The 17,984-nt window shown below is 46.5% G+C and overlaps 1 protein-coding gene across 1 annotated transcript in view; it reads right to left on the bottom strand.

Moving 5' to 3' along the window:
• Positions 1–17,984, bottom strand: part of LOC131260945 (uncharacterized) — a 41,186-nt gene that overhangs the window by 10,224 nt on the left and 12,978 nt on the right. The window contains exon 2 of the mRNA XM_058262808.1: positions 2,020–2,072. Within this exon, the coding sequence (XP_058118791.1) occupies positions 2,020–2,072 (53 nt within the window). The remainder of the gene's footprint in view (positions 1–2,019; positions 2,073–17,984) is intronic.

Below are 17,984 nucleotides of genomic sequence, written 5' to 3'. Positions count from 1 at the left end.
CAATATTTTCATCGACTTGCGGCGGACCTTTGTGGGAAACGGCCTTTCAAGAAAATTCAATCAACCGGAGCGCCGGTCCGGTCGGTCGGGTTCGTTGATCACTTCGGACGACATCAAAAACCGTTATCGCTTTCGGACCGCCTTTCCGGGTTTACGCCATGCGCTAGCTGTAGGTAATAGAAGACGAGCATAATCACGCGAACCAATTTTGGCTTTGAGCTAGTTAATTTTGTACTTCAAACCGGCCTATTAAAGTGTCGCGTTAATGTAAGCTCAGTGTCACTTACGTAATAGAGCTTCATAATTCGTTAAAAGTTTTTATTTAAAAGTAAAATAAAGCATTTTTAAACTTTTTGAAGTAACGAAAAAGGTTTGAAGGATTAAAGTTTTTTTACTATTCGTCCCGTAAAAGCAATGCAAGCCATGGACAAATTCTTGACAATAATGCTGTTGCAGATGAATTTATTCAACGTGATGGTGAACAATAACAGAGATTGAACAAAACGCCAAGCATCACACAAGTATATGTTCCTGTTGCACCTCGAATGGTTTGATTATAAATACCGGATTTAAGTTCGATGCCAGCTAAAAAACACCATACAAATTTTTCCATTAAAAATGTACGGGGTTTCGCTGGGAAAAACGGTTCAAATCCGATTTCGCTAAGCGCAGGCGGAAACAGACATCGCGTAAAAGGGGTTTGAAAAGCTTTGACGATATTTTGCTAGAACAAAATGAAAAACAGCATCACCATAAATGCATGCGTGAAAAAGTGGTGATTCGATTCACTTGACGCTTCACGCTGCCGGAATTTGTCGATTATTTTCCTTTTATTTCACATCAAGTCCGGCAACTTGTGGAAGCCCAAAGAGTAACCCTACCGTGTGCGGAATACGAACTGGGTTGAGGTTTTACAAAAAACCGACCAACACGACTCGTCCGCCATAGATAACGAGAGGATAGGGTTTATCGTCGGTGGGCAAATCCCATACTTTCCCATGCCCCATCCCCTCCGAACGTTATCGGAGCTAAGGAGACTCTGTTTTGTTCAGAGAATGCTGACTTTAGTGAATCGGATCGGTGCATGGCGTGGCGCACACTTTCATACACCCCGTCATCAGTCTATCCGAACCAGCCTCGAAGGCTGCTTCTTGCAATGTTGCTTCACCGACCGTTTGGGACGGGAATTATTTTTTTTATTTCCGCCTGCCCTGTTTCAGTCGAGAAAGCATTTTTCGCCCTAAGCCATCGTCGCACGTGAGACGGGGCTTTCCGTGAGAGTTGGGATAGAGGATGGCGATCGTGCTGCTGGTGAGGATGACGCAGACCACTGAACGAGAGCGATTTATTTTTAAAACATAGATTCTGCTAAAGAGGACTGCAATGTGGACGCTCGTTCATGCGCGGATTGAAACGTCGGTTTTCATAGCTAGGTTCTCGTGTATTAGAGATGACTGAGTAGTTTATTCTGTGCATGAGGATTAAGAGAATAAATAGAATAAAGTAAAAACGTCTGAAACAAAACGTTTTACAAATAAACTAAAAACAAAACTTTCGGTAATGTCGTTTTAAAAGTAAGACTAGAATAATAAATGAAAGGTTAATAATAAATGAGAACTCCGAACAACAAATGTCAATATTAAATGATCCCCAAATGAAAGAACCATCAAAGTAGGTCAACTGTTTCCCCGCGTTTAAACCCAAAAAACAAAATGTGGATGCACTTCTGGGCGCTGGAGAACTTTGTCAGCAACTGCAACGGGGTATAACAGCAGCACGCTGAGTATGCAAATTGACATCGATAAACCCTGTATTAATGTTTCCGCTGGCGCAACCCGAAGATGATGCTGACATCGGTCTCCCGATCGTCCTTGGTGATGTAATCGGATTTACTACCACGTTCATCGTAGCCTACCGCTTACTACGAAAGGATGCAGAACGGGTAACCACACGCTCGGAGGCTTTTCTACCCGCTACCACTCGGACATACCGTGACGCACACGAACCGTTGTGACTTACCTTGTGTGGTACGCGATGGGTGGTCGCTTCTGGTAGGTTCGCATCGGGGCCGCCTGGAAAAAAACCGCAACCGGGAAAGAGAAAGGAACGGAAAACAATCCGATTAACTGCTGAATGAACTTTTCCTAAAAAGGTGCAACTCGACCATAGCTTTGACGATGACGATGTCAATGAATGGTGGCTTCGACGATGACGATAATGATGGGGATGCTGATGGGAAAACCGTCACGAAATCTAAGCGCAAGTTGAAACTGTGAATCATTTTGTAGGTTAATAGTTGCAGCGGCGCATGGAAATGGATCGAAATGTTCCAGCACTCCCGAAAGAGATGAATGCAGTTCGGCTTTTCCCTTGGAAAAACGATTTCCAATCAACATCACTGCCGGAAATGATGGCCCTAATCCCGTGTCCTCCCGTGTCTGCTCATGTGCTCTATGTTTCTGGCGCATATATATGTGTGTGGTTGTGAGTGTGTGCACGCGCAATGTTCTATTTTCCCGAAAGTGGGTCACCCTCAAGGCTCCAATCAATCCAGTGTTCCAAAAAAACCGTTCACTTGAAAATGGACGCCAGTTTTCAGGCCGACCCGATGCCGTCAGTCGTCAATTCTGATGATTCTAATTTCCCTCTCCCGCCAACATTCCCCGTTTTCTCACCCCCCGGGCCTCGTCGTGTATGATGTTTTTCGATTACCATTTTCAATTTCCTCCCCGGAGCCACATTATTTGGTTGTTTTTCCACCCGCAGCTGTTGACCGGAGCGGGCTCAATCGGTGAATGTTAATTAACAAACTAATTTCAAGTTCTCTCGCCGGTCGGGCGGGCTGTTTTCCAACAGAGCCCGGTTGGTTTGTTTTTCGATCATAGGTCATGAAAAAGTAAATGGACTTTTCAGCTCGTCCCCGGCCCCCGCGCGACTCTGCAACATTGTTCCCATGTCCCACGCAGCCGTAGGTGCTTCATTTCCTCGCGCAAAAAAGCAGAAACGTAGAAAAAATGTGAAATTCTTCCTGGAGCTGATGGAAAATGAGGCTGGAAATTGGGTTGCCCGAAATAAAGAGAAAATCACCGCTCACGCCAGTCATAAGGGTGCCAAAAACGGAGGAAGGGCGGGCCTCCCGGTGAAAGCTGCCCGAAGGGAAATATGGAAAACGGTCCATCATCCATCACACTTTCATGGGTGTCGAACCTGTTGGAACCCTTTTTCTTTTGCTACCCCGTAAAAGTTTCGCACGTAAATTGGACACCTAATGACCCGGCCATCGACGGGCCCTGCGAGGGACAGATTTTCCCCCAAGGGAGAAAAAGCGCTCACCTTTATGGGATAATTTTACGATTCGCTCGTACGGGAATGTGTTTGTGATGTTTTTTGCTCTCCTCGCACTGTTCCCATTTTACTATTGGCTATCATTTTCGATTATATGGCTCCCGGTTTTACGAGCAAGTGGGGGGGAAAACTTTCACCCAGTTTAGCGAGCTGGAAAATCGCATGCCAAGTGCTTGAATCAAAAAAACATGTTTCCTCCTACGGCGGAGGGTAGATGCATTTTTTACTTCCACCAGCAACATTCGTGCTCGTGTTTCGTTTTACAACCTGCATCCTTTTCCACGCGTCTCTTCCTACCCCCTCCCTTTCCCGAGAGTTCACGATTTCTTTTCATTTAGCAATCCACAATGGAGTACGGGCCGCTGCGATGGCCTACGTGTCGGCGCAAAGTCAGCTCCACGACTAATAATAATTGCAAATCACGTTCCACCGTCTTGATATGGAACCACTTGCCGTGCGGAACGGATCCCGGAGTCGTTCCGTTCCGGGCTGCATATTCTTCCTTTTCAGTGTTTTTTTTTTGTTTTCAGTTCACTTCCGAACGCCGGATGGAAAAGGCACACCATAACCCACGTTTTTCCATCTACTGCCTCACGTATCTATAACGTGCATTTCCGTTAGAGTGAGTATGAGTGTGTGTGTGTGTGTGATGGTTTTTCTTATCCCTTGACGTGTTTTATTTCCTTCAGACTGAAAAAAAAACTTTTAAAAACGATCCGTTCCTCTTAAAAATGATATCGGATTCACTTCTTCTCCACGCGAACGCGGAAAACTCTCTGTTGCATGTTGCAGCACGCTTTCCGGCTTAGCTTGTTGTGTTTCTTTTTGCATACCTTCCAGAAACCCACTCCCGAACAATCCGTTACACCAGGGCTGACTTTCACTCCGACATCCACCGGCTCTCATGGCGGGTGGGTTTTCTTTCGAAAAAGAATACAAATCCTGTGCGAGAAAAGCTGAAAGTGAAAAAGTTGGCAGCGCTCGCAAGATGATGAATCGCTCCGGATCGAAATTATGTACCCATCGGGCGATGCCGGGGAGGCGTTCCTGAGCGATCGGTTGGCTACCGTTGTCGGATCAATGAGGGGGGAAAGAGGGATGTGAGGAGAAAAGTTTTCCTTATGAAATTTGTTGACTCGAGTCCTTTTCGTTCCATATCTTTTTTTACACCTTCTTCCTAGGGTCTTCCTCTAGGTTCTGAGGCACTGGAACCATGCTACAAGTTCGCCCCAGGAGTTCACGCAGCTTAGAGCGGCCACTGGAGGGGGCGGTCTTTTGGCCGGTTCGTGCTTCATCGAGCGTGACTCGGAGATACGAACCGCTGAAACGATGAGATGACGGTTTTGATTTAATGACGTGGGTTTGCGAGACGCTCCGATCTTCCAACCTTTGGGGGGGGAGGTGGTGGCGGCGAGAAGTTTTTCCAAGATGTACCTCGTTTGTCCATCGTTCGATATCGACCCCTTCGTCCCACTCTCTCTCTTTCTCTCTTTCATGCTGTCGTTTGATAGGCTATCATTTGCCGACACTAAGCGACTTGCTGACTCGCTTGTATTTCACCTCCAGTCCGGAAGATGCTGGCAGCTGAAGATAATGAAACGTCTGCAGTAACCCTGCTTGCAAAGGATTGTCGGGCGCGCGTTAATGGGTAAGCTTCCGGCTTGGCGATAGGTATGGATAATGCGCCAGCATCCGAGCGGGTATCAGCTAGTCGGTCGAGTGAAAATTATGATGAAAGATTTCCCATTCCTTGGGGTCGCATGGAGCTCCAGCGCAGTACCTCCGGCCGGCTCAAGCTGGCTATTAATCGAAAACTTTCCATCCACTATCGATTTTCCGCCGAAGCGGATCTCCGGAAGGTTCAGAATTTCCCCGAAGAAAAGGCACCCGTGCCAGCAACACGGTGTAAGGCGATACGATCGATGGTGGCGGTGGAGGTGGTTATGGGCGACCGCCTTAGGAAATTACACCGGGAGTCCCCCCCCTCTCTCTCCTCCCCTACCACGACGAAACGTGGCCACGACCTTCCGCTAATGAGGCGAACGTAACTTTTAATGAGATCAAGATAGCAAACCGCCGGACCGTCGACTGGCCGGCCGGGTGGGTGTGTGGGTGATCGTTGGTGTTTGCCGATGATTGATTCTGCTTTTCGGTTGCCTTGCGAAGGGAGACAGTGGACTACACCGAGGGAGCAGGGAGTGATTTACAGACTTCCAGCGGAGGACAGCAGTTTGCTTCGTTATCAGTAAATGGACTGTTTGGGGCTCTTTAGATTCAATTGCCGCAATAAATCGTGATTTTATTTCGAATTGCCATTCCACACTGGAACTGCCGCTGTTATTACGTCGTCGGAATGGTTCACGTTCTCGAACGGCAACCACGCACGCACGCTAAAAGCAAATTTCAGCAAGCAGGCCCGATGGGGCTTTTGCTTCACTTGGTATGGGTTAAACTTGTCGCGTTTACGAAACCACCCATCTCCATGAGAAGCCACCTGTATGTGTGTGTGTGTGACAAAAGGATACCGAATGGTGCTTTCCTCCGGGGGTTGCCTAATCTACCTCTTTCATGCGAAAACTTTGCTGCACAAATGGAACTTGAGAAAGTTTGGCCCGACGTTAATTGAGTTTGAGCCCTTCCTCCTTTCGTTTTCAGGTGGTCCACGACGTCCGGAGGGAACGGGTTGACTTTGGTGGTACGTGGCAACACACCAAACATACACTTACACAAAACCCATACCCAAAACCGAATGAACTACTGGCGTACCCATTTGCCTGATGGATTTATCTCAATTCGCGTCTTAATGAAGCGTGCTGAAATCGACAACTTCTTCCAAAACCACTTGCTGGTTTGGAGAGGGAAAACACAACAGCGTGAAAAGCTGAAACCGACGGGGAGCATTTACTCGATTCCAAGTTTTATTTGCTTGTAATTAAAGATGTTTGCATTGGTGATAAAACATTCACGAGCTTGATGGTTGGCCCGCGCTAAGAACAATACTGAGTTATGAGGGGTTTTCTAAGAGGTTCAACAAGTCATTTGGAAGAAAAGGTTCGTCACGACCTCAGCTTACTATTAAGTGATGTTTTTTTGTTCAATCACATTTAGTTTCATTTACTTTTGACAACCACTTCGAGTTTGAATATATTAATTACTTCTATTAGTAATGAAAACATGTTGGAACACAACATTCTAAATATTTTGGTAAGGCTATTTTAGACGATAGCAACTCTTATCGGTTGGTAACATTCAATCATTTTGGTTGTTCTGGGCTCAAAGTTTCTAAACTTTGCTCATCTTTTTATGGTACACAAATCAAAAAAATAATAATACAAACAAACAAAGATGTTTCTGCAGTTTAAACTACTTTAGAACACAATCTGTTTTCGTTAATAGAAACGGTCATGCGAAGAAACTTTCGAATCGCTAAACGTTGCCTTATATAGCAGCTCAGTGTTTCGTAGACCCCCGACGCGCTTCCAGTCGTTGGTAAAGTTGTGCCGTAATTGAGAAATATTTTGACAGCTGGCCACTCGCGAAACCCGACTCAACCCAAGGGACTTCAGGACCTCTGCTGGCCACTGCCAGACGTCAGGCGCGCCAGCCTAATGGCTAACGCTCCGTCCAGCTGCGGTGCCACAAAGTTTCCGCTGACGGTTTAGTGTAATTAATTTTAATCGCTGCGCCAACCGACTCGCCCCATTTCCTCTACACCGTCTCGAGTGTCCAGTTGGTGCTTCAGCATTGCGATGGCCTGAGGGCTCCCAGCCCCGGCTGGAGTGGTTGACTAATAGCTGGCGCAGCGACGGTTGACTTGGCGTGCGGTAATTGAATAAAATTCTAATGAGCGTTTTAATTTACTTTAATTAGCGGTAAAATTGCCACCGACCACATTGCGGGGGGAAGGGGGCCGAAAGCGGGGCTGGGTATAGCATTTTGTATAGCACATTTAATGAGGCGAACGAGCGCCTGGTTTCAGCGGTCGGTATTCAATCATCGAAGCTCAGACCAACCTCGATACCGGATCGAAGCTCGTGCTCGGCGTAGTGTATACCCTGCAGGCGCATCCGGTGACCCGTTTTCGAGCAGTTAATCGGATTGGCAACTAACCTGATTTCATGCCCGCTTGCCGTATGGAAAAGTGTGCACACACACACACACACACTGTCGCCTGCCACCGAGGAGCCATCGTTTCCGTCGTCTTGCGGGGTGTTTTGCTTTGCATACGAGGCTCCTTTATTGGGCCCCGACGGCCGGGCAGATCATCGATACAAATTGATGTCAAATATTGGCCGCCTCGGGGCCATACGGTGGCGGAACTGGCAATCGAAACGAAACGCTATTACGTTCGGGTCTCGGTGGAGCGAACCAAGGCTTCGGTAAGAAATTGAAAACATAATTACCAGCAGCTTCTCGGAGGCCCATGGTTCGCCTTGAATTCGGGAGGCCATAGATCGCTTGATGCCGAGCCTTTTCAGCAGTGGCATTAAAGTGTTTTCCTTCGAACGGCCGCAGGCCTTCGGTGAGTTGAATGCGGAAATAATTTCGCAGAATCGTTAAACTTTGAAATGAGCAATTGGTTGCGATTCCTCTTTACTCGCGCAGGCTTATTAAATTTTTCGAAGAATCGACGTTCCTGTGATTTATATTATCCTGAAGCAATTTTTGATTGCAAATATTTGACAAGTTCTTAAAAAACAATTATATTGTAAAATAAAATGGACAGCACACTTTAAGTTCAGCAATAATGTTTGCTGGTTTAGATAACAAAATCTTTTTCAAATTAAAACGAATACAGTCTCTCTGTAAGTGCTTCCTGTCACAAAAATGGGATAATCTATTTGACCAATAAAAGTAATCGGCACACTTCAAATTCAATTCCAAGCACCAGGTGCAGCTGTGAATTGAAATGGTCTTAACTTTGTTGAAACACAATCCACCGCACAAAAGACATTACCACTTACTTCCGGATGGAGTTTGTCAGGGACGAAACAAGAAACCACTTTCCACCAAGGAAATTTTCTTTTCATCAACGCCAACGGTAATGAATCGTTTTAAAAAGTTTCACTCGAACGTTCTTTTTTGTGTACGCTTTTCGGGATAAGAGGATAAGTTGTTTTATTCGTTTTAGCTGGTGCATACATTTTAAATCACTGCCTCTACATGCTGGCCACCTTCAGCGCTTCCTGTTACACACATCCACACACGCTCAATACAAACCCCGTAAGAGGGAAGTGGTAGAAAAGATTAATGGCACACGAATGAAGTGAAAATTGCACGGAAATGTTCGTATGCCACCCTCGTCCCGTTTTCTATTTGGCATTGCGCTGTCTTCTCCCTACTTCTCCACCTGTTCTCCTTTTTATCTCACTCTCGATAAATAAAGCCGGTAAAATAATGTTCGCTTCGGGTTTTTTTTCCAAAAGAAAATGTGCAAGTCTGCTATACACGCCCAACACGGAAAAGGGTTTTGCTTTTCTGATAGGGAATAAAAATGGAGTGTATAGTGTCGGTGTGAGATATGCGACGAAACAGTAATGCGCTCGAGGGCAGTGCATGAATTATCGCGTAGGGAGAGTGTGAGGAAAAAGAAACGCGAGCAGGGATAACCTAACACGCAGTGAATAGTTTACGGGGTGGTTTAACTTTCATGCAGCCGCCATGACTTCATTCGATACGCTCTGATTCGTGAACGGAGTAAGGGGGATTAACGCAAGCTCACTGAGCCCGGTGGTAGCACTCGAAAAGGTTTGATGCTTCCCGAAAAAAAGGGTATTCTAACGACGGCTCGGTGTATTGAATCTACATACTGCGGTGGTACCGATCCCTGTACGACGCGGAAGAAAATCAAATCAGGCAGCCATCGAACCGGTTATTTTCCGCCCACGCGCATGCACCTCCCGGCAAGATTTATCGTTGTGGTAACACGGACCAGGGATGGCTTCAAAAGGGAGTCGAGTATAAGGAAACCCATTCAGGCGGGGCTGCAATCGGGGACCGCAATCCTTTTCATCAGAATCCATTTTTCATCTTTTATTCAAACTCGCTCGGTGAACGCATCGTGCTCGCATCGGAACATCAGTGCGAACGGGGTGCAAAAGCCACGCTAAACACGTCTCCATGTGAGCAGGCCATTTGTTTCGATCCCCATTTCAAACGAACACCCTCCTTGGCAACGGAAAGCTGCTGGTGAAGGCAGCAAAAAGTGTCCTTCTAACGCTTTCCTCCACCGAGCCACCGGAGCGATTTATCGTCGGATGCAATAAATGTTCGTGCATTATTCATAAACCATAGCGTCGCGAGCGTTGGCAAGAGCCGCGGTGTCAGTGACTCCATCGTGTAGTGTCGTTTTTCAGATGAACAGAAGGAGTACAAAAAAGAAAACAAAATCACTTACATAATCAAACAGAGCAGGCTACATCACCAGTCGAATGTGCTGGAAAGGACAGCGCTTCGTGACGTTCTGATGCGCCTGAACGGTATGCAAACGGACATCACACGACCTTCGAGCAGTCGAGCAGGCGTTTGCACCGGGCGAACCAAACTGATGAAGTAATAGGGTCTTGCATGTAATTTATTTGATGCTTATTAACCGACACGTCCACCAGGATTCTTCACGGGATCCAACGAAAAAGGGAAACGAAAGGTAGCCACTAAGCTAACGGCCAAATACATTTCCCGCGGAAAAGCTGCACAAAGCATCGTGTCTTTGGGTCGCCGAAAGTGGCTGGCCGCTGAAGTGGTTGAGTGAATGTTATTCATGCATATGGTAATTTTCACGCCACGCGCCATGGATCTTCCGGATGGGGTGTATGCTTGTGTGTTTTCTTTCCTTCACCCTTCGCCCAAGGTTACCTAGTTTAAGCGCAACAGACCGTCAAAGGTTCGTTTTGGCTAAGCATACATTTTTCTTTGCTGCCATTTTTTCCACTCACATCCTGCAAACAAACCCAGTACCCGGAAAATACGGCACCATGATGTATGGTGGAACTTCACTGAGGCTTCATGGGGTTGAAATGCTGTGGTTGATATAATTCCAGCATATTATTATTGTTTGACTTTGCCCCGGATGTGGTTGTAGCGGTGGTCCTGCGAAAGAACCCGTAGTGAGAATGGTTTGAGAAAAAGTGTAAAAACCGCCAGAGCCAAGCCGTTGTTTGTCGAGCAGTTTGTTTTATCCGTGTCCCTCATCACACCACGGGTGCCGACGATAGTTTGCACGGAATCCATTTTCATCCACTAACGACATACTTTGCGGACGGTAGAGATAGCGATAGACAGGAACGCCTTGAAGAAGTTTGCCCAAAATGACACATTCACACAGACACACATAATTGAATGGAATGCGGGCTATCAGACGTGGAGACAAGCAGCTCGTGGTTTCTTTTCCAACACTTAAAACATAAGAACGATCCGTAACGTATTGTACATGCATTATTGTTTATTAAACATAATTGTTTAAAAAAAAATGAGAAGGAGTATTTAATGCCATCTGAAACCAATTCGACAAACGTATGACGAACAGTTTATGGAATCACCTCAAGGGTTCATAATTTCTACTAAATTTTCTTCCCTTAACAAAGTTTAACTTTTGCCAACAGAAAAAAAACGGAATAAACATTTTAATGTTGAATTACTTCTTTTACGTGATGCCTTATTTGAAAAGCCTGTTTGTGACTTATCTTTGCTTACCTGAGGTGGTGCCGAGCACCTACGATGCAGCACACGGATTTAGCCTCTAGCGTACGTGGAGAGTCTGGTTCCATTAAAATCAATTCACTGCGGGAATTTCCCTCTGTCACGAACGGCCACCGTAAGCCCTAATGTGCACGGAGCTGCCGGTGATCCGATCAGACTCTCGAGGGTTGTACGCCCACGTGCGTAAAATCAGTTTGTTACTGCGCCATAAAACAAGTTCATATATTGCACACGCCCGGACTTTCATTCCTGTTTCGGGGCTGTTGCGTGCCTGTTAGGAGCTATTGTCGCTGTCCCGGGAAAACAAGAAGCCGAAACCAAACCCTGCCGAAGCCATCCTTCCCCCGAAAACCGGACGACCCAACAGCTTAAGGAGTAATATAAAAATAATCGTAAAACGTTACAACTTTCTCTCCCATTATGCAATCAATTTTACAGCCTCGCCCGTCGTGTTCATCTTCGCCCCGGGGCGGTTGGACGTGGGAGGCGCGATGAAGCGGGTCGTCCTCGGGACGTTTCTTACGACCGAAACGAGCCACTCCAACGCGCAATGGTTTTTCCCTCCAATCCCCTCCCTGGCTTTTTCTCGGGTTTTCATTGTTGCTTCCGTTTGTGCGTTGTCGCTCGTTGCGCCGAAATTGTCGGCGTGTTATGAGTAATTTCATCAACTCCCGCACATCCGCCCACACGCGCGTGTCGCCGGCGGCCGTTCGCACGCTGGAAGTTCATATGCATCCTTCCATCGGCGACTTGAACGGATCCGGCCCCGGGTGGTCGGCGGGTCCAGCAGAGGGCGAACTCTCTTTATTTTCCCATCCCGTGGCCTCGCTTGCCTTCCTCGAGGCGGTCTGAAGACGGGTTTTCGGTGGTTGATTTTTATTTTTGTTTTCGATCCTGTTCCTTCGAATGCTGCGACGGTCGAGTGTAGTTGGCAACGTTGGCTTCGGCGCTGACGAGCGAGGAGCCAACCATGGGCGCAGTAAATCATCATAATCATTTCATTTGCCCTTTAGGAAGGCTATTAAATGGTACTTCTGCCCCGGGCAATAACTTTGCCCCTCCGGTGTCGGCTGTCAACGCGTGTGTTGCCCGTGGCGGCAGCAAAACTCCGAGTGTCGGCTTTTGGTTTTGGTTTTTTACCACCCCTCCCACGCTTGACTTTAGCCCTTGGACACCGCGAATCGGCTTTACATCGGCCTTTAATCGTAAACATGCACCTCATTGTCCCGCAGTAAAATGTTAATCCTACGCATCAACGAGAGATGTTTATTAATAAAACACGTCCGGCTGGCGTATCATAATGGCGTGGACAGATGACAGCCCTTACGAATGGGGGAGGGATGATTGGTTGAACAGATAAATTTTGATTTCTTCGCGTGTCTTTCACCTTCTTCTACTCCTGTGTGTCCCTTTAAAGGACGCCAAGGAATCTAAAGGGAGTTCCCCACGGGAGCACGGGTTGCGTGAAACGGGCTGACAATGCTGGCCGGGGCCATTTCGTCGTGGAAAATGCCTGCACAAGTTTGCTGCACCGCTCACCCTTCAATCCTTTCGTTTTCACTTTCCTTTCCCTGGCATAAGTTTGCATTCTTCAGGCAAATCTTCATCCCCGTCAGCATGATGAAACCGTTTGTGAACGAAACCAGCACACTCAGGACGGCATCAACTTTGACGGAGCAGAATCTTGCCCCGAAAGTAGTCATAAATTATCCCTCCTCCCAGCGGCAGAACGCCAACGCAACACATTTCCCACCCCCGGCCTTGCTTCCTAGACTCACGTCTGGTGGGCGGTAAATGAATTTATATTAAATTTGTTTTCTTTTCCCACCATAGGCTACCAACAGGGAGTAAAGTGTCCCGGGGAGCTTTACCATCACATTCACCCCCTACAGTTTACCCACAACTTTTTAGCCTTTCAACTCAAAGACGGTGGAGCTGTCTCGAGTGCCGTCCGAAGCGGAAACCTGAGGGTGGACGGAGACACAAGGGCCGGGGCGTGATAAAAGTTGTTGAAGAAATTTACATAAAGAAAAGTCATCCGAAAATCCCCCACTTTGCGGGGGAAGGGATGATAGTCGGGGCGGGCGAGGGTTTTTGTCCAGCGGCAATGTTGATGGCAACGGCATTAAGCCGTCTCGTGTCTACACGTCCTACGCATCAACACTTCCGAGATGGGCCGCTTCGGGGCCGGAAGCACGATGGATGCACACGATGCTTTGATGGAAGCCTTTCGGGCGGAGACTAGAATAACCGTTTTTTTCTCTCCCGCTACCTTCTTCCCCGCGCGAAACCCTTTCGAGGTGCTGTTAACAAGGGTACAACAACGGTCCGAGCAACGGGGACCGGTACATTACCGGGCTTAAAGAGCTTCTTGTTCCACTAATCTTTCCTCGGCTCGGCCGTGATGAAGGTACGATTTGTTGTTGGTGCTAAAGTTAGAACGTCGAACGATACTGTCTATTGGGTCCTATAGAAAACAGTTCCCCGAAATTGTATATTTAACTTACCGACCGAGATCAAGGTGTTTCATGCGCTGGTTGAAACTCAATCCGAACGGTGTTGAGGAGAACAAAATAGGTTCAAGTTCAGCAGTTCTTCGAAACATTTTCATGAAACACCAGGCGGCTCCATCGGTTATTGAAAATCTAATTGGCATAAAAAAATCGCAAATCATGGTCTTGAAATATTTCACATTTAACTTTTCTAACAAATATTTTCCTAAACCAACAAGATTGAATGTACAGTTTTCACAGGAAATTTGCAAATATAGGGCGACAAAAAAGAAACCACACCATCCGAGGAAATGCGCCCGTTGAAAAATCAAACGGTTTCTCTCTTTTCTAATTCTACTCTTCTCTAAAACGGTCGGATTTCTTGCAGTTTTGATACCCAAAAATGGACGTTATGTTAAATAACAAGAATTTAATTTCAATTACTGGTCCTGCTTTGCTTTTTTAAGAAGAAAAATACAAGCAGCAAAGAAACAAACTAGAATCGATATCAATGGATGTGAAAAGAACGCTGTCCGTGCCCTAAAGTAGGCAAAGAATATACGGTTAGTACAATCCTAGAGATCATAAAATTATGCTATGTGTTAGTAATAGATATATTAGTGAGATGAGAACTAGCGTTAAGATGATATATAAGATTGGGAATGGAAAACAAAATGAAATAAAAAAAAACTATTTAACACATTTTGCATTTGCAGCTATGAAATGTAAGGTTGAATAGTTCTTAGCATTGGTGCACGAGTTTTTTCAGCACTATTATGTAGCTTTACTTCAGCATCATACGGGGTAAGGCCCTATATTGAATGCTTATAATATAATTTCAAATATACATTTTAGTACGTATGCTCGACTTTGCTGTTAGTAAATATCATTCAGACAGCTTTCTGGAACATTCGGACACATAGAGACCTTCATACCACGTGGGTTGTACCTCCAAATAGATTCCTCGCAGCAAAGATAATCCATTTAGCATTATTTACCAGCGCCAACTGCCTGAAGCTCATTGAAAGATAAGAACGATCTGACCGTGGTGATGTCCAAGTCACGATGAAGGATTAAGCCGCCTTCGATTCACCGCTCTCCTCGTCGATGCTAGGGACATCTAATGAATCATACGTGACAACCATGGCAAATTAATGAAATCTTAAAGGACCTATCATCCGGACCGGTCGGAGAATAAGTCCCCGGAAGGCCTAGCCGGTAGAGGGGAAAATGGTTGCTGCTGGCGGGAAGAATTTAGCTCGAACTGTTCGAGATGAGCACGTCCAGTGGCCGCTACGCTCTGTCACGGATGACGCAGGGAGTATGAATGTTCCCAGCATGTTTGTGAGCGATGCAGAGGAAAACTAAATCATCCAGAAGAGCTCTTCTGGTGGGTTATGTTGCTAAGAAGTGTGTCAGCAAGGGTAAAGTGAGGAAAACGTTGGGCTGCCACGACTTCCGGGTCCGTACGTGCCCGAGAGTGTCCCTAGGATCGAAACGGAAAGGGAGAGAAAGAGAAAGAGAGGAAGAGAGAGCGAGCAGCGGAAAAGAAAACAGAATTCCCCAAAGCCGCATATTTCCACGGGCGCCGACTGTTGGCGAACAAACACAAAGGATAATAATTAAAAGATAATCCAATTTAAGTTCATTTTTAATTTAATTAACTGCCCAACCGGTGACCAACGTTGGCGGGGCAAACCAAGGCCAACGTGCCCGTCTCTCCTGCCCCGTTCCGTTGCTCCATCCCACCATCGGCTGGACATAACGGAGGTGAAATGAAGTCATTTGCGAGGCGCCCGGTGGCATACTATATATCGCCCTGACAACATTATGCTGGTCGGTGCAAACTGCGGCTGCTGCGGTGTCCACGTCGCAGAACCGAACCCACAGGGGAACGTTCGGGCGTTAAATTGGAAACCCCTGCCCCCAACGACTCCTCTCGTGGGACTAGATGGATTCTGTAGGGGGCTTTGAACAGAAGGGAGGGTGACGTAGAGTGTAATGAGATTTAAGAAAAAATCAAACGAAAGCCTCTTTAGCTAGCCAACAGCACCGGGTGGGAGAAATGGGCAAATGTCGCCTCCTGTGGTACGGCGTTTCTGTATCTTATATTATATTAAAATGGTAATGGTGCTTTCAAGGGTGAGCTAAGGGATGGAAAACGGAAAGCTGCAGCGAGGTGAAGGAGCAAGAAGGAAAAAGGTTGGTTCGAGGAAGAACGAACCCCGGGAAAAAATCACCATCTGATATGAATCACAGTGGGGCACAAGTGGCCGACGATTTAATAACACTATTAGACACAACGCTGCTGTCACAAACCATCCCCGACTGCCGGTTTGCTTGTCTATCCGATTTTTTGATTTTCGAGTTATAGGGGAAAGTGTTCTAACATGCACTTTAAAAGAGTAAACAGAACAAATAGTAAATGCAAAAAAATTAGAACCATGAAGTTTACTACATAAAAACACCAAAACTCTAAATAATAGAGCAATTATTGCCCCTTCTTTTCACAACTAGAGTTAATATGTTGGCAAGAACCAAAAAACATTAGGCGCAAGATTTAAATCAGGTTAACGCTGGTTAGAAAATCGGCATACGAGCGCTGTTCCAAAGAAGAACAAGTCTAGTAAGCCCTTAACGGGGCAGGCATGACCAAATACAGCTGTTACGCCAATAAAGAAGAAAACTGCTTCAAAAAAATCAAAGAAAAAAAGTTTGATACATGTTTCTAATAGTGCAACAACTTTTTTTTTGACCAAGTAACTTTGTTAATGTTTGCAATTTGTCACACATTTTTCAGGGCCTGGCACAGTTAAACTTTTTCTAAATTTACTTAATCTTAAAAATATTTTTAGAAGTTGGTTTTTGTTCGTAGTTCGAAATCACTAATTATACACATTTTTAATATCTTCCTTTAATTTCAGTTTGATTTAAATAATCCTGTAAAACGACAGGGAGCACTTTGTGCCTACCTGGTGCACATTGGAACACTCTCCCCTACGCAAACACACAAAGGCATGGAACAGTTCAAGTTGCGCTGAACAAACAGCAACAAACGACCGACAGTCGCATTACCGCACCGAACATCAAAGCTTTCGGTGACCGCCCGAGGCCGGATAACGTTCGTCGCCTGTATTCTCCGTACTCCGGGTCATTCGTTATTATGAGTGGCACTCACAGCGTGTGAGCCCCGTGCCCTGTGCACGGTGTCATAGACGCTGACCTTTCCGGGGGAGGGCCCTGGTGTCGGAACAAACTTTATCTGGGTGTGTGATTCCGGTATCACCTTCCAACCGGTTCGGAAAGATAAATAATGTCTGCCAGTGTTTTGTTTCCCACCAGTGTACGGGGTACATACACGCGCACACACATGCATCGTCCGTGCCCCGTTAATAGGTGCCACGAAGATGGGAAAGTTGTCGAGCCCCCACGATGGCGTTTGTTCCGAACCGCACCGAGCGTGTGTCAAAACTTTGCTACTGTCACCGCTTTGCTCTGTTTACGAACAGCCAAACAAAGGCGACCCGCAAGTGTCCGCCATCCCCCCCCCCAACCTCTCGGCCCTACCCCGCAAACGGTGAGTGAGGGGGTTTGTTTTGACGGGTGTGCGTGTGTTGATATCATTGTTTTCCTTTCACCACCACCACCACCAGCGCCTTCTTGTTAAACGTTTGGAATGTTTGGCCCGATAGCGCTCCGCAGATCGCGTGCATGGATATGGTTGGACATATTTTTCAATCTGAATGTCGACCCCCTTCCGCGCTTGGCCACCCCCTCTGGATATGGGGCGGGTATGATTAATGGAGCAACTTTTGGGCTGAGATTGGCCGGAATTCGTTTCGCTTGTTGGTTTTTTTTTCCGACGTGTCATTTTTCTTTCTGCCTCAGGTGGATGCCATTGTTGAGTATGTTGCGCAGGATATATTGACATAAAAAGGGAAAGATAAACTAATGGAGCTTTGGAGGACGGGGAGTGGATGGGTCGACCGGAACGTCAAAACATCCCTTCAGTGCTTTGACATATGTCTCCATTTGCCTGGCGGAGATTGGATTGGAAAAGGTTGATGGGGAACAAAAAAAAAGGCCCATCAATCGTACCGTTTGGTTTTTGGAGGAAAACATTGTACCAAACATACAAACAACAACTTCTTCTGATAGGGAAACGTTCGCCAGGCATGCACCTGACAGAAGTTGAAGAATTCATCAAAAATGTATCAAACTTCGTGCGCAACGACTTCCATCGCCGGTTCCGGTGCCATTTCCCTAGACGCGTGATATCCTGCTCCTTAGCTGCCATTGCTAGGCCGACGGTCGCCACCGTGACATTTCTCGTTCGCGCAACATCAAAGCCCACCTAATTCGCAAAGGCCGAGCAACGGAGCAACGGACGACGGAGGCAAATCAGAAATCGACAGATTGCGTGACCGGTTGGACTCGTGGGACCCGATT

Source organism: Anopheles coustani, chromosome 3 (assembly GCF_943734705.1).
Source record: "Anopheles coustani chromosome 3, idAnoCousDA_361_x.2, whole genome shotgun sequence".
NCBI lineage: Eukaryota > Metazoa > Arthropoda > Insecta > Diptera > Culicidae > Anopheles > Anopheles coustani.
The sequence above is the reverse complement of the archived record's forward strand: the minus strand, read 5'-3'. Positions and strand labels throughout refer to the sequence as shown.